The sequence below is a fragment of the Muscardinus avellanarius genome (genome assembly GCF_963383645.1).
Source record: "Muscardinus avellanarius genome assembly, chromosome: 9".
NCBI classification, from domain to species: domain Eukaryota; kingdom Metazoa; phylum Chordata; class Mammalia; order Rodentia; family Gliridae; genus Muscardinus; species Muscardinus avellanarius.
Window position 1 is genome coordinate 109,264,254 of NC_137795.1, and position 24,719 is coordinate 109,288,972.

The window sequence follows — 24,719 nt, forward strand, 5'->3', positions numbered from 1 at the left end:
GGGCTCTGGGCCCGATGCTTCCCTCCTGGGCCCTGGCTTGCTGACCACAGAGTCCCGTTCTGGGACTTGGAGGGCGCAGGTGCACACTCGCCGATGATCAAGGACCTAGGGATTTGGTTATAGGCTTCCCAGGAGCAAAAGCAAACGCCTGACGTCAGAAAGGGGGTCAGTGGTTCTGCAGGTTTGGGTCTGAGGCTGGCCAGCCCGCATGGCCCACAGCCTCTGGCGACCATTCCCCAGCCCTCCCTGCAGAAAGGCCCCCGGCGGGCGTCGAGGGCCCGGTCTACCAGCCCTCTGTGATCTTACTAGGGCCTCCTTAGATGGATCAAAGCTTCACGTGGTGCGTCTGTGTTTGGTCTAAGGGAGATGGGCAGTGGGTGTCCACCACGAGGGGACTCCCAGGGGCTTGGGGAGTATTTGAAGCCTGCTTTGTACGCGGCCTGGCAACCTGGCCAGCTCGAGAGGTCGTTATGTGAGAAATGACCGCGGAGCCTGTTCTAGATTTGTAGGAAGCGGAGCAAAATGAACGTCCCAAGTCAATTTCCTTCCCCATGGGCGGGGATGTCCTCCGCGGGGACTGCCATGCGAAGCGACACTCCCTGTTGGGGAAAATCCCTCTGGAAGGAGTTTGTGGTAAGGGCCAGGGGGACCTGTGCGTTCACCTGCGGTGGGTCCCAGTACCCGCCCAGCTGCTGCTCAGGTTCCTGTACCAGCCAGGTGGGATGCCTTGGGGAACAAGGGCGGAAGCAGAGCCCGCAGAAGATTCCAGGTGCTTAGGGCTTCTGACCTCAGCGCTCCTCGGCTGGGTGACTGCCGCGGGGGCGTCCTGGGGCCAGTCGTCTGGCTTCCACCCGCCGTGCCAGCTGCACCATGCTACACACACACACACACACACACACACACACACCCCACACCCTGGCCCCCCCAGCATTTCCACATTGCCAAGCTCCTGTGGCTGGAACCACTGACTTAGAAGAACGCACGTGGGAACGTTTAATCAAATGTTAGTAAGAAGCCGGCATGGTGGTGCAGGCTTGTAATCCCAGCATTTGGGAGGCCGAGACAGGAGGATTGCAGTTTGAGGACAGCCTCAGCTACTTAGGCCCTTTGCGACTCAGTGAGACCCTGTTTCCAAAATAAAGAATAAAAATAGGGATGGGGGTGTAGCTCAGAGGTAGAATGCCCCTGGGTTCCATCCCCAGGATCGAAAAAAAGTTAGAAATTCTATCAGCCTAAATACACTTAAACACCTTTTCTTAAGAGATTAGAATGCAAAACAGAGCGGACGTCCTGAATTTCTGGAACAGACGTGGTGTTTCCAGCACATTCCACCAAATTCCCTGCCGCATCCAAGTCCCTGGCCAAGCCCGCCTGCTGGGACCCCACCCCGGAGGCCCTCTTCTGGATCTAGGCCCTCGCAAGCTTTTTCCTTCAATACATATTGGCCAGCACCTCCTCTTTCTCCTCTTTTTATTTATTGACTTTTTTTTTTTTTTGGTATTGGAGATTGTACTCAGGGTATTCTGAGTTACACCCCAGTCGGCCCTGTGCTGTGGCCCTGGGTATTGAACCAGAGGCATTCTACCTCTCAGGTAAACCCCCAGCCCTATTGTAGTTCTTATTTGGAAACAGGGTCTCACTAGGTTGTGGAGGGTCTCGATAAGTTGTCGAGGCTGGCTTCTAACCTGCGATCCTCTGGTCTCAGCCTCCCAAGGACTGGGATTACAAGCCTGCCCACCACGCCCGGCTTGTTTTGTTTTGTGAAACAGGGTCTTGCTAGGTTGCTGAAATTCTCGCTATTTGCTGAGGCTGTCCTCAGACCTCTGAGCCTCCTGTCTCAGCCTCCCATGGATTACAGGTGTGCACCACCACAGTCCGCTCCATACCTCCTTCTTGAAGTGCCACTTCTAGTTTCCAGAAAGGCACCGAGAAGCACATTTCCAACACCGAGCCTTTTGAAAAGAATTACTTTTTTTTTTTTTTGCGGGTCTGGGGATGGAACCCAGGGGCATTTGACCTCCGAGTTACACCCCCTGCCCTATTTTTTATTCTTTATTTTGAAACCGGGTCTCACTGAGTTGCAAAGGGTCTCACTAAGTAGTTGAGGCTGTCCGTGAACCACGATCCTCCTGTTTCAGCCTCCCGAATGCTGAGATTACAAGCGGGCGCCACCACGCCCGGCCAGTCTTAGCAGGTGCCCGCAGACGAGCAGAGGTGTACAGATTCCTGTGCGTCGTGGTCTAAGGATGACTCCAAACCCGGTGGGCCTGACACAGCGCCCGCAGGAAAGATCTGGAAAACCAACGGGCAAGGAAGCGAGTGGAGGCCTCTGCCCCAGGCGCTCCCATGGCGCCGAGGGCGAATGCGTCTAGGGCCCAACCTCTCCTAAGCAGAGCACGGTCACGGCCACGCGCCTGTGCGTGTGCGCTCGCTGGGGACCTCGTGCGCGATGGGGCCGAGGAGTGCCTTAGTACTGGGTTGTTTCAGCACTGTTGTTATAGTAGCTCTGTGACTTTCTCTCCAATATTACCATTCGTTTAAAGCAAACCATTTGTTTCCATAAGGAAAGCACACATAATTTCCCTCTCATATTTGGGCAACTGGGAAATATATGAAAGCCGAACGTGGTTGCGCACACTTAAAATCTCAGTACTCGGGAGGCTGACAGGAGGATCCGAGTTCGCGGCCAGCCTCAGCGACTTAGTGAGACCCGGTTTCAAAATAAAGAATGAAAAATCGGGCTGGGGTTGTGGCTCAGAGGTAGAATGCTCCTGGGTTCAATCTCTAGCACACACACACACACACACACACACACACACACACACACATTGACACCTTAGCACAAGAAATCTGGTAACTTTTGAATGTGTTCATGGCTAACGATGAAGTTTATTTTTTTGTGGTGCAGGGGTTGAACTCGGGCATTCTACCTCCAAGCTGCGCCCCCAGCCCCATTCCGCCAGGTTCTGCAGCCCAGGCTCACTAGACTGATGAGTCCACGTGCTCAGGCTGCCCCTGAATCTGCGATCCTCCCATCTCAGCCTCCCAAGTACAAGGATCACAGGTGTGTGCCACCGTGCCAGGTGTGTGCCACCGTGCCAGGCTTGGAGTTAGTTGCTGACTTAATCATTGTTTTGTTTTACTAGGGAGGGAGCCCACGGCATTCGACCTCCAAGCTACACTCCCAGCCCTATTTTTTGCCTTTATTTTGAAACAGGGTCTCACTTGCGGAGGGCCTAAGTAGCTGAGGCTGGCTGCGAACCTGGGATCTTCCGGTGTCCGCCTCCCGAATGCTGGGATTACAAGTGTGCGCCTCCAGGCCTGGCAAGGTTTGTTTTTTTTTTCTTCTGCAGGTCTGGGGATGGAACCCAGGGGCATTCGACCTCCAAGCTACACCTCCTGCCCTATTTTCTATTATTTTGAAACCAGGTCTCACCGAGTTGCATAGGCCTCACTAAGTAGCCGAGGCTGTCCGCGAACCGCGGTCCTCCTGTCTCAGCCTCCCGAATGCCTGATTACAAGCGTGCCCACCACGCCCGGCTGCAAGGTTTGTTTCCTGATGATGGATAAAGATGAGAATTCATGTATACCTTTATTCAGGAAGAAATAGCTAAGTGGAAAATTACATACCATTGAAAACAACTTATTTGACACCATGGTAGATAGTCGGATTTATTTTAATATTTCAATCTGAAAAAAAAGAAGAAGAAACAAAACAAAACCCAAAGAAAAGCTGAAGCTCTCGTCTCTGTACGGCGTCGGTCTCGGAGCACGTACGCGGGCAGCACGTGCCGCTCTGACAGTCCGTACGCGCCACGGTAAAACGCACAACCTCATCAACAGTCATACGAACGTCATGATTTTACATTTCAATACACAAGAAAAAATAGACATCTTCCCGGCGTCTTGTTTCCCCCCAGCCACGGCAGCCCGTCTCCACGCTTGTTATTTATTTTTGGTGCTGCGTCTTGAGCCCAGGGGCATTCTACCTCTGAGCTGCGCCCCCAGCCCTTTTTATTTTTTATCTGAAAACAGGGTCACGCTAGGTTACTGAGGGTCTCACTGAACTGCTGAGGCGGGCCTCGAACCTGCCATCCTCCTGTCTCAGCCTCCCAAGTCCCGGGATCACGGGCGTGCACCACCGCGCCCGGCTTCCACACACGTGTTCTGGTGACCATTTTAGAAGTCACATCCTTTCCAGATCCAAACTGAGGGAATAATGAGAAACCTGCCATTTTAAGATAACAACCACGAGTTTATTCAAGGACACGGTAACGCTTACCCACCAAAAAGACGCGTAAAAAACGGCACGAAGGTAAAAATAAATAAAGCTGTGGCGCTGCGGCCCCGTTTACCTGGCAGCTCGGAGCGAAACGCTCCCGCATCGAAGCGTCCCTGGGTGGAGAGTGATCGCTTCTATCCGGCTTCCCCACGCATCTACCGAACAGAGCCATCTGGGAGGAGGCCGGGAGCCTGTCTGTCAGCTCGGCGCCCCGGGCGCGGCGGCGATGGCGTATTGCTGTTGGACATAAGGCACTGGGATGGGACCGTGCTGGACCTTATGCCCCTCACCTGTCCAGACCAGCGGACTCTTGGAAACGGGAGATAGCAAGGACGTCGGGACACTGCGCTCTAATGACGGGGACAGCATTTAAGATCCTTCAGACGGAGGCTGAGAACAATCCTTTAATGCAAGCCTGAATCTTCGAGCACATCGACCCTTTCCTGTTTGTTTTTTTATCTGCTTACATCACTGGAAAAAAATACCCATCACTAAACCCTGATGTACGTTCGGAGCCACGCCGCTGCTCTGTGGCTGTTTCGTGTCCGTGAGGCAGAACGTGACCCGGAAACTTGGCTCAAGTCCTCGGGGCGGCCTCGCCGGCGTCATTCGGTCTCTGTCTCTTTCTGTTTGGCACCTGTGGGCGCGCGGAAAGCGAAAAGTCAGAGCTCGTCTGACAGCCGGGCTCCCGCGGTCCAGAAGCTTGGGAGGAGGAGGGACAGGGAGCCCCGCCACGGTCACCGCCGCTCCACCCACCCACATCTGGTCATTCTTTGTGTGCGTGGGGTGCTGGGGATGGAACGCAGGGCTGATCTGGCTCTGATACACCCCCAGCTCGTAACCCCAGTCTTGGGGAGGCTGAGACTAGAGAATTGCAGGTTTGAGGCCAGCCTCAGCTACTTAGGCCCTCCGAAACTTAGTGACACTCTGTTTTAAAATAAAGACAGGGCTGGGAGCATAACTTGGAGGTTACGCTGGGTTCCATCCCAAGCACCGCCCTGGGTTGTGCGCGCGCGCGCACACACACACACACACACAGAGTGGGCATGGTGGCGCACACTTGTAACCCTAGTACTTGGGAGGCTGAGACAGGAGGATCCAGGTTCATGGTCAGCCTCAGCTACTTAGTGAAGCCTCTGCAACTTAGTGAGACCCTGTTTCAAAATAAAGAATAATAAATAGGGCTGGGTGTGTAGCTCGGAGGTAGAATGGCCCTGGGTTCCACCCCCAGACCCGCAAAACAACAACAGAAAGGCATCCCAACCCTGCCACCCATCCGTCTCACCATTTCTCTCTCTCTCTCTCTCTCTCTCTTTCTTTCTTTCATTTCTCTCTTTCTTTCTTTCTTTCTTCCTTTTTTTTTTTTTACTGTAGTGCTGTAGTGCTGGGATGGAACCCAGGGGCATTGCATTCTACTTCTATTTACACCCTCAGCCCTATTTTTTTTTTTTTTTTTTTTGGCGGTACTGGGGTTCCTGGAAGCCCTTCTACCTCTGGGCTACACTCCCAGACCTATTTTTACATTTTTATTTGGAAACAGGGTCTCCTAAGCCAGCGGGCGCAGCTGGCTTCGAACCTGCGCGATCCTCCTGTCTCTGCCTCCCAAGCGCGGGGATGACAAGCGTGCGCCACCACCTCAGCCCTATTTTTATTCTGTATTTTGAAACAGGGTCTCACTAAGTAGCCGAGGCTGGCCACGAACCTGGATCCTCTGGTCTCAGCCTCCCACACCCAGCCTCCCTGAGTCATGGTTTCTATGGTAACACACATTCCCAATTCAGGGCACCAGCAGGGGTGGGACGGCAGGAATGACTAACAATTTCTTTTTTGTGTGGTATGGGGATTGAGCCCCGGGATGCTGTACCTGTGAGCTACGCCCCGGTCCTATTTTACTAATTTTGAAGCAGGGTGTCTTGAGTAGCTGACGCTGGCCGCGGACCTCAGACCTCCCGGCTCGCTCTCCCAGCCCCTGGCATTCCCGGCGTGCGCCCCCACACCCGGCGCTCACAACTTCTGACCTCTCAAGTGTAGTGCAATTGTAACCTTGTCCAACGCAGCTTCCTCACGCCCAGGTTTTGACACAAGAGGCCCGGGGAGGATGAAGCGCTTGCCGGGTCTGCGCTGAGTTCGAGCAGAGGGGCCGGGTGGGCCTCTGGCTGGACTCTGCCAGCAGACCGTGCACCCTGTCCCTAGAAAGGGAGTCTTTCCCTGAAGGCACGAGCTGTGTATCTGTGGACGAGTCTGCCCAGACAAGCGGCCTTTCCCTAGCTCGCGCGAAGGTACCGCACGGTTCTGCCTCCTGGAAACTTCTAGTCACGGCGACACAGCTCTGTCCCCTCCATCGCCGCATAGCTTTCCACCGAACAGACACAACACATTTTTCCATTCTTCTTTTGGAAGACGTTTGGGTTATTTCCAATTTGGGGGGTATTACAAACAGGGAAACGAATACTCTCACGTTCACTAAGTTATCGCTACTGTGCGATCATCAAGATGATCGTGGGTTTCAGGCCCTCTGACACCTCGCGCCTGAACGTGACCCCACTAGGCCCTTCTGAGCTGGCAGGTGTCGCTACTCGGGCGCCGCGGCGTGGCCCCAGATGGACGCTTCTTCTGAGTGCCAGGTGAGGCCGCTGCTGCGGGAACAACTCCCCACGTCTTCCTCGGGAGGTAAGCCACGATCCGGGCACTGGTGGGGATTTTTAGGTTAGAGACTAATTATAAAAACCAGTCTCAGTTGAGTTTGACTCTTTCTTTTTGCGGGTGTGTATGGTACTGCGGCTGGAACGAGGGACACTTCCACCTCCGAGCTACACCACCAGCCCTGTTTTATTCTTTTCTTTCCTTTTTTGGTGGTACTGAGGTTCCTGGACACCCTTCTACCTCCGGGCTACACTCCCAGACACCTATTTTTTATATTTTTATTTGGAAGCAGGGTCTCTTTAGCCAGTGAGGCTGGCTTCGAACCTGCGCGATCCTCCTGTCTCCGCCTCCCAAGCAGGGGTGGGGGGATTACATGTGTGTGCCACCACACCAGGCACTATTCTTTTATTTTGAAACAGGGTCTCACTAAGTTGCGGAAGGCCTCACTGAGTAGCCGAAGCTGGCTGTGACTGCGATCCTCCTGTCTCAGCCTCCCAGTGCTGGGATTACAAGTGTGTGCCACTATGCCTAGCTTTTGTTTTTATTTTTAATTAATTAACTTTTTTTGTGATACTGGGGATGGAACCCAGGGGCATTCTACCTCCAAGCTTCACCCTCAGTCCTATGTTTTAGTCTTTTTTATTTTACTTTATTTATTTATTTTTTGGTGGTTCTGGGGTTCCTGTAAACCCGTCTACCTCCGGGCTACACTCCCAGACCTATTTTTATATTTTTATTTGGAAACAGGGCCTCTTAAGCCAGCAAACTGGCTTCCAACCTGAGCGATCTTCCTGTCTCCGCCTCCCAAGCGCGGGGATTACAAGTGTGCGCCACCGCGCCCAGCCAGTCTTTTTTATGTTTTTGAAACGGGTCTCACTGAGTTGTGAAGGGCCTAAGTAGCTGAGGCTGTCCATGAACTGCAATCCTCCAGTCTCTGCCTCCCGAATGCTGGTATTACAAGCCTGTGCCACTGCGCCTGGCCTTATTTTTATTTTGAGACAGGTTTCTCTAGGTTGATGAGAATGCACCACCACACTCAGCTTTTTATTTTTTTGTGTACCGGTGATGGGTTAACCCTAACCCAGGTACTGGGGATGAAACCTAGGGGCTTTCTACCTCCGGGCTACACTCCCAGACCTATTTTATATTTTATTTGGAAACAGGGTTTCACTAAGTTGCATTGTAGAGGGCCCCACTAAGCTGCCAAGGCTGGCTTCAAACTCGTGATCCTCCTGTCTTGGCCTCCCAAGTACTGGGAGTACAATTGTGCACCAACATAACTGGCTTTTTATTTTTATTTTGAAACAGACTTTTTCTAGGTTGATGAGTGTTTCACTACTTGCTGAGGCTGTCCTTGAACTTGAGATCCTCCTGTCTCGGCTTCTGCGATTGCCAGCGTGCCCCCCATGCCGGCGAGTATGACTATTCTGAACCCAAGACAATCACTTCCACAGCCCACGTCTCCTTTCGCACTGCACCGCAGACCTCTGCGTGCCCCGTGCTCTGTGCTCTCTGTCCGGCTCTGCGGCCCAGGTAAGGCCGGCTGCTTTACATTTGATCGGGGTAGGGAGGCAGAGGAGTGGGAAGGAGCGGGCAGAGAGCGCGTTTAAGGTAGTTTTAATATCTCAGAAGCCGACCTCTTCCCGTGGAATGTGTGCCAGGAGAGGAATGCTGGCTCCCTGTCTGAAGCCCCTCCCCAAACTACGTCCTATGACTTTCATCACCCAAGTAGAACATCAAAAATGTATTTCTTATTTTCTGCAGTACTGGGGATGGAACCCAGGGGCATTCTACCTCTGAGAGGCACCCCAGCCCTCTTTTTTATTCTTTATTTTGAAACAGTGTCTCCCTGAGTTGCAAAGGGCCTAAGTAGCTGAGGCTGTCTGGGAACTGTGATCCTCCAGTCTCAGCCTCCCAAATGCTGGGATTACCAGTGTGCGCCACCACGCCCGGCTAGAAGATCAGAATTTTAAAGCTGAAAATGAAAAAGTTTATAAGATCATAACCCACAGCCTCGATTTGTCGTGTGTGGTGGGGAGAGACGTAGCCCCCGCCTTTCTTTCTAGCCGAGCACTTACCTGCCGGTGTGAGGATCAGAGCCTGCAGGATGTCTGACAGAGAGATGATTCCCACGATGCTATCAGCTTCGTTTACGACCACCAGCCGATGCACCTGCGGAGAGCCCGCAGTTTTAAAATGCATGTTTTAATGGCATGTTTTAAAATGCACACTGGAGCCGGGCGTGGTGACGCCCACTCGGAATCCCAGCATTTGGGAGGCTGAGACAGGAGGATCGCGGTTCGCGGACAGCCTCAGCTACTGCTTAGTGAGGCCCTCTGCAACTCAGTGAGACCCTGTTTCAAAATAAAGAATAAAAAATAGGGCTGGGGGTGTAGCTCGGAGGTAGAATGCCCCTGAGTTCCATCCCTAGCACCAAAAAAAAAAAAAAAAAGCACATTGGAAGAACGCTGCCTGTGTACTTTTATGCAGTGAGTAAATCCCCAGAGGAGAGGGAGAACGGACTGAGCACAGAAAGGCCCGCGGCTCCCAACGCCGAGGCCGACTCGCTTTGTCACCTCCAAGAAAATGAGCCAGTCAGACCCTGCTGAGGTCTGAGGTCAGCATGTGCATGTGTGAAAGGCAGACTGGACACCCAAGTACATGGGGGAGAACATTCTCTGAGAGCAGCAAGATTTAATGTTTAAAGACTGTATCAGTTTCTAGTAGCCATACGCAACCTGCTCTACAAGGGAAAGAAGTCCAGATGACTGCAGAAATTAAGAAGCGGGGTCTCTGCTCTTTTGGGGAGGGGGTATTGAGACTTGAACCCAGGTATACTCCACCCCAAACTAAACCCAAGCTACTTTTTTATTTTATTTATTTATTTATTTATTTATTTATTTGGTGGTACTGGAGTTCCTGGAGGCCCTTCTACCTCCGGGCTACACTCTCAGACCTATTTTTACATTTTTATTTGGAAACAGGGTCTCCTAAGCCAGCACGCGCGGCTGGCTTCGAACCTGCGCGATCCTCCTGTCTCTGCCTCCCAAGCGCGGGGATTACAAGCGTGCGCCACCACTCCCGGCAACTTTTTTATTTTATTTTGAAACAGGGCCTCACTATATTGTTGCGACTGGCCTTGAACCTGCAACCTTCCTGTCTCAGCCTCCTAAGTACCAGGATTATAGGTGTGCGGCACCACGCCTGGTGGGTCAGTGCTTTCAAGACTGCTTAGAAGGCTGAGACAAGAGGAGCACAGGTTCAAGGACAGCCTCAGCAATGTAGCGAGGCTCTCAGCAACCTAGTGAGACCCGTTTCAAAATCAAACCAAACCAGCTGTGGCTAAGCCAGCGTGGGCGTGGTGCCGCAGACCATTCTAGAACCTGGGAGGCTAAGAGAGAATGGAGGATTGGAGGCCAGCCTTAGCAACTCACTGAGATGCTAGGAACTTAGGTCATGTTTCAAAATAAAAAGGGCTGGGGATGTAGCTCAGAGGTAGAGCGTCCGGGTTCAATTCCCAGTAGCCCCCCCCCCCAAAAAAAAGCATTTTATTTTCTGTAGTGTCTTTTCCTTATGAAGTTCCTAAGTGAGGAATGATATTCAAGAGGATAAATGACTATGAGAGCGGAAATCGCTTACGTTGATCTCCAGTTTTCTACTTTAAAATCCTTTTTTTTTTTTTTTCGGGTCTGGAGATGGAACCCAGGAGCATCCGACCTCTGAGCTACACCCCCTGCCCTAGTTTTTATTCTATTTATTTATTTATTTATTTATTTATTTTTGTGGTACTGGGGTTCCTGGAAGCCCTTCTACCTCTGGGCTACACTCCCGGACCTATTTTATATTTTTATTTGGAAACAGGGTCTCTTAAACCAGTGCGGCTGGCTTCGAACCTGTGCGATCCTCCTGTCTCCGCCTCCCAAGCGTGGGGATTACAAGCGTGCGCCACCACGCCTGGTCTTTATTCTTTATTTCGAAACCGGGTCTCACTGAGTTGCAGAGGGCCTAAGTAGCTGGGGCTGGCTGCGAACCGCCATCCTCTGGTCTGACTGCTGGTCTGAATGCTGGGATGACAAGCGTGCGCCACCACGCCCGGCTTTTACAATCCTTTTTATGAATGGAGACTGTAGCTGCGTTCTGGCACAAGTGGGAGGATGCTCTTGGTGACAGTGGTCTTAGCTGCCGGTATAAAATTCAGACACAGGAAGGAGAGGGGGAGAAGGGAACTTCTGCTGTTACACACGGTCTCCAATTATACAGTGTTGGTGACATAGCCTTAGCTTGCTTAAGGCTTAAAAAAAAAAAAAAAAAAAGACTTATGGCCAGGTGTGGTGGCGCACGCTTGTCATCCCTGTGCTTAGGAGGCTGAGACAAGAGGATTGCGCAGGTTTGAAGCCAGCCTCAGCTACTTAGTGAGACCCTGTTTCCAAATAAAATAGAAAATAGGTGTGGGAGTATGGCCCGCCCTAGTACCACACACACACACACACACACACACACACACACACACACACACACACAGACTTCTTGGTCATCTTTATCATGTGGATCAATATAAATGTCTTTAAAATTTTTCTCTAATAAAACTTTTAAGTCCTTCAATAATTCTGTAATATAATACAGCATAATTCCTAGCTATAATTGTAAATGAAAACAATGGGACCAGAGAGTATTTTCTATTTTAGATATTGTATTGTTACCATTCAATAATGGTACGTATCTTTGGGTCTACTGAAAGTCAAGGGGAAATCATCTTACCCAGGGGCCTTATGTGAATCTTTTTTTTTTAGCATCATATTTGGGTACTGGGGATGGAGCCCAGGAGCATTCTACCTCTGGGTTATACCCTCAGCCTTTTTCTGTTTTGTTTTTATTATTTATTTATTTATTTATTTATTTATTTATTTATTTGATGGTACTGGGGATGAAACCCAGGGCTTTCTACCTCCGGGCTATACTCCCAGACCTATTTTTTACATTTTATTTGGAAACAGGGTCTCCCTAAGCTGCTGAGAGCCTCACTAAGTAGCTGAGGCTGGCTTCAAAACTGCGTGATCCTCCTGTCTCAGCCTCCCAAGTGTGGGGATTATAAGTGTGCGCCACCACGCACCGCTATTTTGTTTTTGAAATAGGGTCTCACTAGTTTGCTGAGAGCCTATGTTGCTGAGGCTGGTCTTGAACCTGTGATCTTCCAGTCTCAGCCTCCCAAGTACTGGGATTACAGGTGTGCACCATTCTGCCCAGCTTCTTTCTTACTGGATGTTGTACAAAGCATACTTGAAAAATCCTAAAAGCCATAAAGCACAGGGCTGAGGGCCGGGGCTCAGAGATGGGGCCATTAGACCATTTGCTATTGATCTAAACCCGGAAAGCTACAGAAACTGGTGGGGAAGAGAGTAAATTATCTTAAAACATAGTTTTATTTTATTGATTTGTTATTTCCCTTGTTAAAATAACAACTTTTAAACTCTGAATTCATAAATGCTTTAATGGAACTGAAAGCTCCTTGAGCAACGTTTATTTTCCCAAGTGTACATTTTCTAAACTGTGAAAGCACCTTACCAGTATTTTTGATTCAATATTTATGGTACCAGGACTTAGAAATTCAATTCCCTTAAGCCCAACATGCCTTTGCAGCACGCCCGCCGCGTGCGCAGTCCTGCTGGGCGGGAGGAGCCTCCTCAATGGCGCGGCGCTGGGCACACAGGGCGGGGAGTGGGGGGCTCACCTCGGCTCGCACTATCCTGTCCACGATGGTCTCCAGCGTTTCCAGCTTACTGCACTTCACGACGCCTTCAAAATACTGCGACCGGTGCTGCAGGGCCTGGGTCACCGTGATGTCTAGGTTATTGTATGTTTTCTCAGCAGCAAGGTTCTGTAACACAGTCGCAGAGAAACACTTTCCATCTCAATTCACACTAACGACCGAGCCTCGTATGCTTATGGCAAGCTGATCTTGACAAACGTTGCTACCCAGCGTGCGGAGTGCCCCAGCACTGTTCTTTCCAGTACGATTTCACACGACAAGGCGTCCCTGGGTTGAATCGTGACAGCACATCCCGCCCAAGGCTCTCCCCATTTTTAACCTCTCTCGCGAGCGGCATCTTTTGAAAGTGTCTGTACAGGGTGACGGTGCCTGGAGACAGGGAGCCCGCGTCCTTTACTGAAGGAGCCGCACAGGGCAGGCTTTTGTTGGGAAGGCTTTGGGGGGCCATCAGGATCAACAATCGCGGAGGAAGAACAGGCCTGAGAAGCCCCACAGTGCCCCGGGTTCTGAGTCATGTCAATGGGTCTCATTCAGGCAGAATGCTAATGAGCACTTTTTTTGGTTATCTGTTATGTTAAACAGGATAGGGAGGCAGAAGATTTAAGAGAGCTGCAAATGAGTATTTAACGCCAGGGCCAATATCAGAGGAAAAAAAAAAAAGATGTGTGCCTTTGGGGCTTATCAAGGTGTCTGCTTCCACAGGATCTGACTCCATTTAACATGTAACTCTTGTAACTCAGTCTCGGTGTTGTGAGAACAGTGGTCCCCAGGCAGCGAGTGTCAGGGACACTCCACAGGGATCCTGGGCGCGCTGAGCGGCCTCAAGGCAGGGGTCTCGTGAACTGTGACCACTTAAAACACGCACAGCCACGGTGATGGGTACAATCTATGGTCACTGAAAAGACAGCTGGAGAATGCTAATATATGCTAATATAAAACTTACTGCTAAGCTAATGAATATTCAAAGCATCATTACTATGGGGACTCTAAGAGTTCTCTGAGATCCTCGTCCTCAAAAAAGCTAGAGATTACTAAATTAGGGAACAGGAAAAAATAAAACCAGGTTTGACAAATAGGTTTTAAGATGCATTCTAAGTGACAGGTTTAAAAAAATTAAAAATACTTACAATTACATCAAATTTGGAATAAATATCTACAACTTTTCCTAAAAATGAAAATAACGTGTTAGAAAAAGATTTTAGGAACCAAAACTTTATGACTCATTTTCAATCAGTCTTAAGTCGGTGCTTAACGAAGGACTAAACACTGGCAAGTTATTACAATGAGCTTGTCTACTTGAAGATGGACATGAAATCACATCCTAAAGGATATGTGAATAAGCCAACTTAAAGTCATCACGCTGCTGCGCTCCCTGGGCTGCAGGTATAAGCTGGGTGCAGCTGTCCCCCGCCCAGTTCCCTGACCCGCCACTCTTCCCCGGCGCTCGGGCCCTACGGGGATGGTCACTGTGGGCCGGCTGGGACCTGGCGTACGGACCTGACTCGTCCACCACGGGCAAGGCGGACACTCGTCTTTCCACAAATATGCTCAGGGCTCTGATGATGGGCGTGTCCGGGTGGATGAAGGCGATGCTGTGGTACGTCCCTATCCCCAGCTCGTCCAGGTTCTGCTTCAAGAAGGCGGGCTTTGGCATGTCAGACATCTAGGCAGGAAGACAGACGCAAGCTCCAGAGCCCGACACACGCTCCAGATGTGAATGAAAAACTACGACCACTGACAGTTTGTCTTTTTCTAACCAGCTGCTGGGGTGTCTCAATTCATACAAAAAAGCGACGCGTCAGGACCACATCTTTTATTCAAACCAGTCTACGTGTCTCTGCTCCTCTTTACAGTGCGACATTCAGAGCGTTAACATTGTTGACGTTTCTCCTTGTAGCCCCTCACTAAGAGCTCGTAGAAGAAGGAATGACAGGTCTGCCGGGAGATTAAGACCCATGAGTCAGAGGAACAGAAACCCTTATTTTTACTTATCACGCTAAACTCCTGGCCCCACTGGCGAGCTGAGTGACATTCACGAAGAGCCCGCGTTTTCCAGGCATCTGACGGCTCGTGCCTAGCGCCAAGCCGGTCCTCGCTCCATCCCACGGCCTGCCCTGAAGGCTCCTGGGGGTGCCAAGTTTTGTTTATTGGGAATAAAAACAAGCCAGCTCAACAGAAGTCAAAGAACCTTAAAAAATTAATGTTCCTTCTCATGGGCTGTTTTAAGGAGGAGGGATATGTCGGAAGAGAAAAGTGTAGGGTCACGTCTGACTGTCACAAAGGAGGGCTACGGCTTGAACAATCCGCCTCTTATAAAGGGCACAGTTGATTCCGTCCTCCCGGTGTACCTTATAATTACCAGGAAAAGGCGGACAATTAGAAGAAACAAAATGTTCAAGTCAAAGAGTTCATCAATATTCAAATTGTGAGACTCCTAGAAATTTAGAGAAAGAAAGGAAGGAAGGAAGGAAGGAAGGAAGGAAGGCAGACAGACAGACAGACCTATTAGGTCACCTCAGCCATCTCAATGCAGGGTCCTCCCTGTTCTACACTCTAAGCTCGCGCAAATTGCCAGCTCTCTCAAAGGGTAACGCCACTTCCCCTCAGAAAACAATCTCATTAATTCAGTAAAAATCAGGCCCTGATGTTTCTCCATTTAAATTCTGTATTTTTATCTGAGAGCCTCTGGCTGCGTATTCTAGCAGCATGACTTTAATTACTGTATTGGCCCAAATATACAGCGTCAGGTGCTGGACGGAGGCGGGCCCTCGATTTTTAGAGAGAAAACCCCGAGGTCTCTCTGCAAAGAGACCATCGCACGCCTTCTATCCTGTGCGGCAGCGGAGGGGGTCCGGGCCTGGGGGTCGGAGAGACTCCAGGGGCGCGAGCCCCGCACGCCCCGCGTGGCTGGACCAGGTGCCTCTTGTGCACGGCCTCCCGGGGCGGCGCGCAGGGCTGCCAGAGGCTGTGGGTGTGGTTGCCGATCCGAGTGCTTGGTTAGGGACGCTGGCTCTACCATTACCAGCGGTGGGCTCTCCACCAAGTCAGTTAACCTGGCTGAGCTGCCTCACCCAAAGGGTGAGGTTAAATAAAACACCTCCTCCACAGGGCGGCGTGAGGACCGTGCGGCAGGAACTGCTCTCACGGTTACCGCTACTTTGAAAGTACGACTGTAAGGATTAAATAAGCTATGAACCTGGCACGTGTAGCCCTGGACACGGCACCTTCTAGCACACCCTCCATTCCTGGAAACGTCTCAGGAATGTGGCCTCATTCCCAGATTACAAACTGGTGTGTATGTGTGTGTGTGTGTATGTGCGCGCGTGTGTGGCTTTGGGGACTGAACCCATAGACAATCTACCTCCGAGCTACACCTCCAGCCCTATTTTGTTTTGCTAAGTAGCTGAGGCTGGCTTCAAACCTTCATCCTCCTGTCTCAGCCTCCCAAGAACTGGGATGACGAGAGTGCGCCACCACGCTCAGCTTGACAGGCAGTGCTGAAACCCCTCACTCTTTCTTCCTGGTTTATCTATTAAACTTCATGTTTCTTTTTGGTAAACTGCTCCTCTCTTTCCTATCTTATTTCACAGCATTAATTTTTTTATTTTTTTGGTGGTACTGGGGGTGGAAGAGGCTTTCTACCTCCGGGCTACACTCCCAGACCTATTTTATATTTTATTTGGAAACAGGGTCTCACTAAGTAGCTGAGAGCCTCACTGAGTAGCTGAGGCTGGCTTCGAACCTGCGATCCTCCTGTCTTGGCCTCCCAGGTGCGGGGATCACAAGCGTGCGCCCCACGCCCGGCTCATAGCATTTATTTGACCACACGGTACTATTTCCACATGCACTATGAAGACGCAGGCTGTGTGCGCTGTCAGGTGTTCCTTGTAATCACGAGGCCCTCCCTCCTATGAGCTAAAGCGGCTCCCGGGGCGGCCCTGGCCCTGGGCATCGCACCAACCTGCCATTTTGGTTCCTTTGGTGAAGCCGTGAAGAGGCTGGTGGGAGAGCTACGTTGAAGCCGACTTTGAATACTTACTGCCTTCCTTACGAAAAATGGCTTCGAGTCATGGACTGCGCCGCTAATGCCGTTTACTGGTCCTCTCTGATCACTTGTAACCTTTCATGCAGGGAACAAAGGGAGACAGAGAAGCCTCCATCCCTCTCCTCCCTCGGCCTCTTTTAGTGCCGCCTGCGAAGAGCAGCTGGGTGGGAAGATCACAGACCAACCTGAGAAAACCGGTGGTCAGGAGAGGCCTCATCTGAACCCCACGGAATTCTCTTGCCAAAATTCCACTTGCTTTGGGATCCCTCTTGCTGCCTCGGTGTTATAGTGAGATCAGCTCCAGGACAGTATTTTGTGAACACGTTTCTTACACCACAACACCAAGAAAAGCCTCACAAAGCAATTTTTGCCCTAAACACTGGCTCAGTTAATCTTGTACAGCGGTTCTTAATATCAGATGGACTTGCACGTCGTTCTCATTCCCCCTGGACATTAGGTGATAAAATGTTCTAATTTAGGTGAAGAACTGGTTTTATTTTTATTATTTTTTTTTGGTGGTACTGGGGGTGGAACCCAGAGGCTTTCTACCTCCGGGCTATACTCCCAGACCTTTTTTTTAATATTTTATTTGGAGACAGGGTCTCACTAAGTTGCTGAGAGCCTCACTAAGTAGCTGAGGCTGGCTTCGAACCCGCGCGATCCTCGTCTCAGCCTCCCAAGCGCGGGGATTACAAGCGTGCGCCACCACCCCGGCTTGGTTTTTTTTTTTTTTACTATGTTGATAACTTGTACTAAAAGGTGATTGCTTTTTCATTAGAATCAACTTTGAGAATGCACAATTCAAACAGTAGTAAGTTGAGAAACTCAAGCTTGGAAATGGAGACCCCCAACGAACACTTTCTTCTATCGCAAAGTCAACTGCAGCCCGTGTGCACGAAGCTAAGGAAACTGAATGCAGCGGCGTCGGGACACGAGGAGCTACTCACGAAGAGCTGCAGGAACTTGAGGATTCTCTTGTGGGTCAGGATATAAAGTGCATTCCCACTGATGGGATCGATGACTGGCAATCTGTGAATTTTGTTTTTGATCAGCGAGTTGACAGCATCGAAGAGGCTGCAGGGAGAGCCAGTGCTGTTGTTAGCAGGCGTGGAGGAGAAGCCCGAGACCCTCGGCCGCCCTGCTTCCAAGCATCGCCAGTGTTTTTATGTTACCATAATAAAAGGCATTAAGGAAGAGCGCTAAGTTGGAGATCTTCAAATACAAGAGTGAGCTACACATCTCTGAGATCTTCCAAGAGTGTGTCCAGTGGTGTTGGAAGAGGACAAGACCTGAACCCTATGAGACTGGGGGGCAGCGGCCCGGGCGGGAGCTGGCGGCTGCCCCGGCCCCCATCTGCGCAGCTCTCGCCCCCTCTGTGACGGTCACCTAGAAGGCTGCCGAGCGCATCTTCCTGCCAGGATTTGGCAATAAGATAATACACATAAGTATGTTACCTTTGTGCTCTTTTGGATTTGAGCTTTAAAAATGTCTTCTACACTAACCTTTTAGATGCAAGGCTTCTGGGACGTTCAGCAGCCAGGGGATGCTGTTCAGTGCTATTGAAGGCCCTACCCTCTCAGACTGAGTAGGCTGGGGCCGAGCCCGAGACTGAGCCATTCCAACCGCCCTCCAGACCCTTTGGACAAGCAATTCTGTGATCTCTCTCTCCTCCCTCCCTCTCTTTCCTCTCTTTCCTCTCTCTTCTCTCTCTTCTCTCTCTCTCTCTCATGGCACTGGGGACCGAACCCCAGGGACATTCTACCTCCGAGCTACACTTCCAGCCCTATTTTTGTATTTTGAAACAGGGTCTCACTAGGTTAATGTGAGCCTCACTGTTTTGCTGAGTGTGTCCTTGAACCTGCAATCCTCTTGTCTCAACCTCCCAAGTACTGGGGTTATAAGCATGAGGCAACATGCCTGGCTAATGGTTGGATACCTGAAGTCCCTAACTAATGAATTTATTATCTGGAGTTAAGGAAGTTGGCCCCATCTAGACTGGAGAATGTGGTTTTATTTATTTTTTGTGGACTAGGGATTGAACCCAGGGACGTTCTACCTCAGAGTTAGACACCCAGCTCTATTTTTTTTTTTTTTTTTTGGTGGTACAGGGGGTGGAACCCAGAGGCTTTCTACCTCCGGGCTATACTCCCAGACCTATTTTATATTTTATTTGGAAACAGGGTCTCACTAAGTTGCTGAGAGCCTCACTAAGTAGCTGAGGCTGGCTTGGAACCCGTGTGATCCTCCTGTCTCAGCCTCCCAAGCGCGGGGATTACAAGCGTGCGCCACCACGCCCGGCCACCCAGCTCTATTTTATTTTTAATTTTTAAATTAAAATATGTATTTCTTCCTGTGGGATACTGGGGATTGAACCTAGGGGCATTCTGCCTCTGAGGCGCACCCTCAGCCCTACTTTATTTTTGCTAATTTTTTTTTTTCTTGCGGTACTGGGGATGGAACCCAGGAGCATTCTATCTCCCAACTACACCCCCAGCCCTATTTTTTATTCTCTATTTTGAAACAGGGTCTCACTGAGTTGCACAGGGCCTCACTAAGTAGTAGCTGAGGCTGTCTGCGAACTGGGATCCTTCTGTCTCAGCCTCCCGAATGCTGAGATTACAAGCACCACCACACCCGGTAGGCCTTGATAAACTGCTGAGGCTGGCCTTGAACCTGTGATCCTCCTGTCTCAGTCTCTCAAGTACTGAGATTGCAGGGGCGCGCCACTGGTATAAACCCATATGTGGCTTTATTTTTATTTTGGAATGGTCTTGCTAAGTTGCTGAGGCTGGCTTGGAGCCTTCAATCCTCCTGATTCAACCTTGCTAAGTTGCAAGGGCCTTGGCAAATTGCTGAGGCTGGCCTTGAACCTCTGATCTTCCTGAATGGAATACTGGGATTACAGGTATGAGAACAGTTTTTTCTTTCTATTTATCTATCAATCCGTGGTAATAAAGTAGATAAATCAGAATAAATAAAAATAGGAAAACAAGCTACAAGTTTACCTTGCATCTGGAGATATATTCACTAAAGGCTTAAATGTTTCTTGTAAATAAAGCTCTGTATTTATAGAAAGAAAATATGTAATTAGTAACATATTGGCTGTTGGCAATTATCATATAAATTCCATTTATAGATATTTAGAAGAATGAAAATCTACAGCAGAAGAAATTTACCCAAAAACTATTGTGTCAATTACTGTTATGGCTGTTTTAAACAACTTCACCTGCTTTCAGGATGTTACCTTTGAGGAAAAATTAAACATATAAAAAAGAATACTCTATTAGATGTTTATAACATCAGGAAAAAAATTAAGAACTCTGATAACAGAGCCGTGCCAGCAGATGTCACTAGACAGCTATCAAGTTAGTATCACCCTAAAACACGAAGCATTCACAAAATCTTTAAAATAGATTTTTATAATTTATAAGATAAAGTCGGCTAATAACAAACTTTGTTCTTTGAATGTTTTAGTTTCACTTGCTAAATTAATTCTCAAACTTACTTGGAAATCTTGCTAACATTTAGAGGTTTTCTTTGTGAAGATATCACCTCTAATTAATTTGCTTAATTAATTAGATATTATATTACTTAGATATTATATTAATTAATATATTAATTAATTAATATACTGAGGTTTGTATCTGGAAGGTATCTGAGACTTCCCTCGCACCATTGCTTCTGCCAATACCGTGTACGAAACACACGTAAACCTTGGCCAACAGGACTCGTAGACTATCATTTGATAAGAAGTTTGATCTTAACGGGGGGGGGGGGCACCAAGCACAATCTAAATGTATACCATTTTCAACATGTTCGGCATATAAATAAAATATGAAAAAAAGAAGTATGATCTTGGTGTTAAGTTACATGATGACTTCCTAACAGGTCACATGGAGACCATGTTGACTTAATTTAGCTTGGTTTGCTAAAACCGTAAGAAATCAAACGTATCGATGAAACTCATCTGGCATTAAAAGGGCCTGCGGAACTTTCCAGAATGCACGATAATGTCCAGCTTTCTCAGCTCCAGTCAGTAATCCTACCAAGCACGTTATGGAAAGCGCAAAGTGGAACGCAATTTGGACTGGACATGCTCCTTTCTGCTGGTTCTTCCATTTTTGGTACTGGGGCTTGAACCCAGGGGCATTCCACCTCCCAGCTGCACCCCGGCCTTTTTTTTGAGTTAGGGTCTTGCTAAGTTACTGCAGGCCCTGGGATTCCAGGTGTGTGCCGCCGCACCCAGCTGGGGTCGCCATTTCTACTCAGGCTCCCCCTGAACCCCCACTGCCCCACTGCCATCCGTCTGGTCCTGAGTCCCATCCCGTGCTCTGCCAGCTCCCCTGTCCGCTCAGGAGTCTCATCAAGACACCCATTTCCACAGTCAGCAAAGAAGAACTTTAAAAACCATCCCGCTGCAGTAAAGAGTGTTATAACTGCGAAGGACGGACCTCGAGTGACTCAACAAGAGAGGGTCCCGAGGCTACTGACGTCTGGCCCGAACCATCGAGATCCAACAAGGTTTCCTCGTTCCCTGTCTCGCCAAACTTTGTAAAGCAGCAATGAAGCGTGCTGGGCGTGGTGGTGCACACCAGTAATCTCCAGTCCTCGGGAGGCTGGGACAGGAGGAGTGCAGGTCTGGAAATAGCCCCAGCCATTTAGCAAGATCTTTTTCAGTAACTGAGTGAGACCCTGTTTCAAAGACTAAAGGAAAAGATACTGAAGCTGGAATCAGAAGACACAGGCAGGCCCTTGGTTTATCTCCTGTGCAGGCAGCGTTTGAGGGTGATACTGGTGGTGAGCTCCTCCCTCTAGCATCTCCAGCCCTAGTACAAGGAGGCCCGGCATGCCCTGAGAGCATAAGTGGACTCTCAAAATGAGACAGGGATTGACGGAATTTTTAATGGCATTAGGGGATGAACCCAGGAGCATTCTGCTTCTGAGCTACACTCCCAGCTCTATTTTATTTTTATTTTGAAACAAGGTCTCACTAGGTTGATGAGAATCTACTTGCTGAGGCTGTCCTTGAACCTGCGATCTTCCTGTCCAGCCTCCCAAGTTCTGGGATTACAAGCGTGCGCCACTGTACCGGGCTAGAATGTTTGACTAATGTAATATTAAGGAAAGAGGAAAGGACTTGAGATATTAACAGATATCTGACACACTAAATGCTACATTCTCTCCAGGGTCTGAGAAATTTCTAGTGACCAGTCATGCTTACCCCTCCACGTTTCAATCTTGTGTTCTTCTAATTCATAAATTTGTACCTGCAAATAAGAAAATTTCTTATTTAGAGTGTTGATGTATACAAGAGAGACAAATAAATTACTTGAAAACAAAATAAAATATAGCTTTTATAATAGCATTTTTCTGTTTATAATTTGAAACAGAGGGAAACATGAAAAAGGTACCTTTGAGTATTAAGGAAAGATTTGGCTGTGTATTTAAGCTAACTGCTTTTTTTTTTTGGTGGTAGTGGGGTTCCTTTTACCTCCGGGCTACACTCCCAGACCTATTTTATATATTTTTTTTATTTGGAAACAGGGTCTCTTAAGCCAGCGAGACTGGCTTCGAACCTGCGCGATCCTCCTGTCTCCACCTCCCAAGCACAAGGATTACAAGCGTGCGCCACCACGCCCGGCTTACTGCTAAATGCTTTTTTTAAAAAAGCAATTTTCATTTAATAAACTACTGCTGAGATTTGTTAGATGTTATTTGGCTGGATTTTTTTTTTCAAAACCATCCATTTAAAAATCGTATTTGTAGCTGAGTGTGGTGGTGCCTACCTGTAATCCCAGTACTTGGGAGGCTGAGACAGGAGAATCACAGGTTTGAGGACAGCCTTAGCAAGTAGTGAGACTCTCATTAACCTAGTGAGACCCTGTTTCAAAATAAAAATTAAAAAACAGGACTGTAGAACTGGGGGTATAGTTTGGAGGTAGAAGGTCCCTGGATTCAATCCCCAGTCTCCCCCCATATATATGTATTTGAATATAATAAATATATGTGTATACAGACACAAGTATATATATACATATACACATACAGATGTACACACATAAATATATACACATATACATGTATTCATACACACATGTATATGTATGTACATATACATGTAAATATGTGTGTGTATGAATAAATAAAAATCATACTTGTGGCTGGGAGTGGTGGCGCAGACTTGTAATCCCCGCGCTTGGGAGGCGGAGACAGGAGGATCGCGCAGGTTCGAAGCCAGCCGCTCTGGCTTAAGAGACCCTGTTTCCAAAAATAAAATAGGTCTGGGAGTGTAGCCCGGAGGTAGAAGGGCTTCCAGGAACCCCAACCACCAAAAAAAAAAAAAAAAAAATCATATTTGTGAAGCCAGGTGTGGTAGCTCAGCCCCTAATCCCTGGACTTGGGAGGTTGAAACAGGAGGATCTCAGGTTTGAGGTCAGCCTCAGCAACTTAGTGAGACACTTTTTCCAAAAAAAAAAAAGAAAAGAAAAAAGAAAAAGGAAAAAAGGGCTGGGGGATGTAACTCATACTTGTGGGCCAGGAAAGCTTAGTGGAAGAGTGTGTTCCTGGTATGCGCAAGGACCTGGGTTCCATCCCCAGGACTCAAAAAGCTAAACAGAAAACCACATAAAAAAAAAAAAAATCACGGGCCGGGCGTGGTGGCGCACGCTTGTAATCCCCGCGCTTGGGAGGCAGAGACAGGAGGATGGCGCAGGTTCGAAGCCAGCCGCACGCGCTGGCTTAGGAGACCCTGTTTCCAAATAAAAATGTAAAAATGGGTCTGGGAGTGTAGCCCGGAGGTAGAAGGGCTTCCAGGAACCCCAGTACTAACAAAAAAAAAAAAAAAAATCACATATTTTGCTAGTCCCAAAGCAAGAGATCTGCCCAATACAAGGACAACCAGAATGCACTGGCACCGGCAGTATTTAAGAAACCAGACATGTGAATAACACAGAATGGTACAGGTGGGTCAAGCTCCCTTCTAAGAGTTACGTCTTGTGGGGAAACTCACTGTGTGTTTTACGTAGGAGTTTGATTAGACACCTGCTCATAGGGGCATTTTGTTCAATGAAGGCCCCACAAGACTGAGGCCCGTGTTCCCATCCACTGCTGTTATACCGTCGCTGTTCCGTTTGTGTAAAGGCATTGTGCATGTTCACAAGGTGATGGAATCGGCTGGCCCACGCTCCGCAGAACGCGCCCTTCTGTTAGGGGCCGTGCGACTGTGCCGAACAAGGCGCTGTAACTCTTCAAATGGTGGGAAGTGGACTGACTTACACCCTAATCTAGACACCCGTGTAGTGCTATACGTGAAGAACTCTGTCCTTCCCCGTCCTCACCATCACACAAACAGTGGAGCAGGCAGGGAGGATGACAGACAGCAGTGTCACACAGGACACAAGCGGGTCCCGCTGAGCTCTGACACAGCATCGGGCCAGGCGCCAGGGCCCCGGCCACCCATCAGCATCTTCCTTCAGGGCAGAGAGAAGCCCAATCTGAATTTCTGCAATTTTAGGTTTTACTTCTTTTTTCTTCTTTGAAACCACAAAGTGCACAGGGTTGTGAAATTGCTGGGGAGTCAGCATCAAGTTCCCTTCACACTGACAGGACAGGCAGTACAGATAAGGCCCGGCTGCCTCATCTCAGGGAAGAGGCCGCCCACCCGGAGGGCAGCGAGGGCCGCGGCAGCGAGGGCCTCCAGCGCGCTCCCCCGTAGTGGTTCTGCAGACCCAGGGAAGGCTGAAGGCTGAACTGAGCAGCTCTTTCCTTTTATTTTTCTGAGGATGCTCTCTTTGGCTTCTAACACGAGATTTAAGGTAAAGCTGGCTGTTTCCTCGGGCTAAGAGCTTTATAGTGAAATTCCTTCTTTTATTTGGCAAATGCACCTCTACCACCACCACCCTGTACGAAAATAATCTTAGACGATCACCGCATCCATAACAAACATATAAACAGACGTATACGGCTTCCATGAGCAGAACACA

At 49.1% G+C, this 24,719-nt stretch overlaps 1 protein-coding gene across 6 annotated transcripts in view; it reads right to left on the bottom strand.

The window, feature by feature from the left end:
- Window positions 1-4,743: 4,743 nt before the first annotated feature.
- The window catches only part of PRKAG2 (protein kinase AMP-activated non-catalytic subunit gamma 2), a gene marked incomplete at its 5' end in the record, with an annotated part of 260,276 nt that continues 240,300 nt past the window's right edge, over window positions 4,744-24,719 (bottom strand). For all 6 annotated transcript variants that reach the window (XM_080701977.1, XM_080701976.1, XM_080701975.1 and 3 more), the window contains 8 exons: window positions 4,744-4,919; window positions 9,004-9,097; window positions 12,654-12,800; window positions 13,820-13,857; window positions 14,190-14,355; window positions 17,685-17,811; window positions 19,743-19,797; window positions 21,959-22,004. In XM_080701977.1, coding sequence (XP_080558103.1) covers window positions 4,888-4,919; window positions 9,004-9,097; window positions 12,654-12,800; window positions 13,820-13,857; window positions 14,190-14,355; window positions 17,685-17,811; window positions 19,743-19,797; window positions 21,959-22,004 — 705 coding nt within the window. In that variant the 3' untranslated portion in view covers window positions 4,744-4,887. The remainder of the gene's footprint in view (window positions 4,920-9,003; window positions 9,098-12,653; window positions 12,801-13,819; window positions 13,858-14,189; window positions 14,356-17,684; window positions 17,812-19,742; window positions 19,798-21,958; window positions 22,005-24,719) is intronic.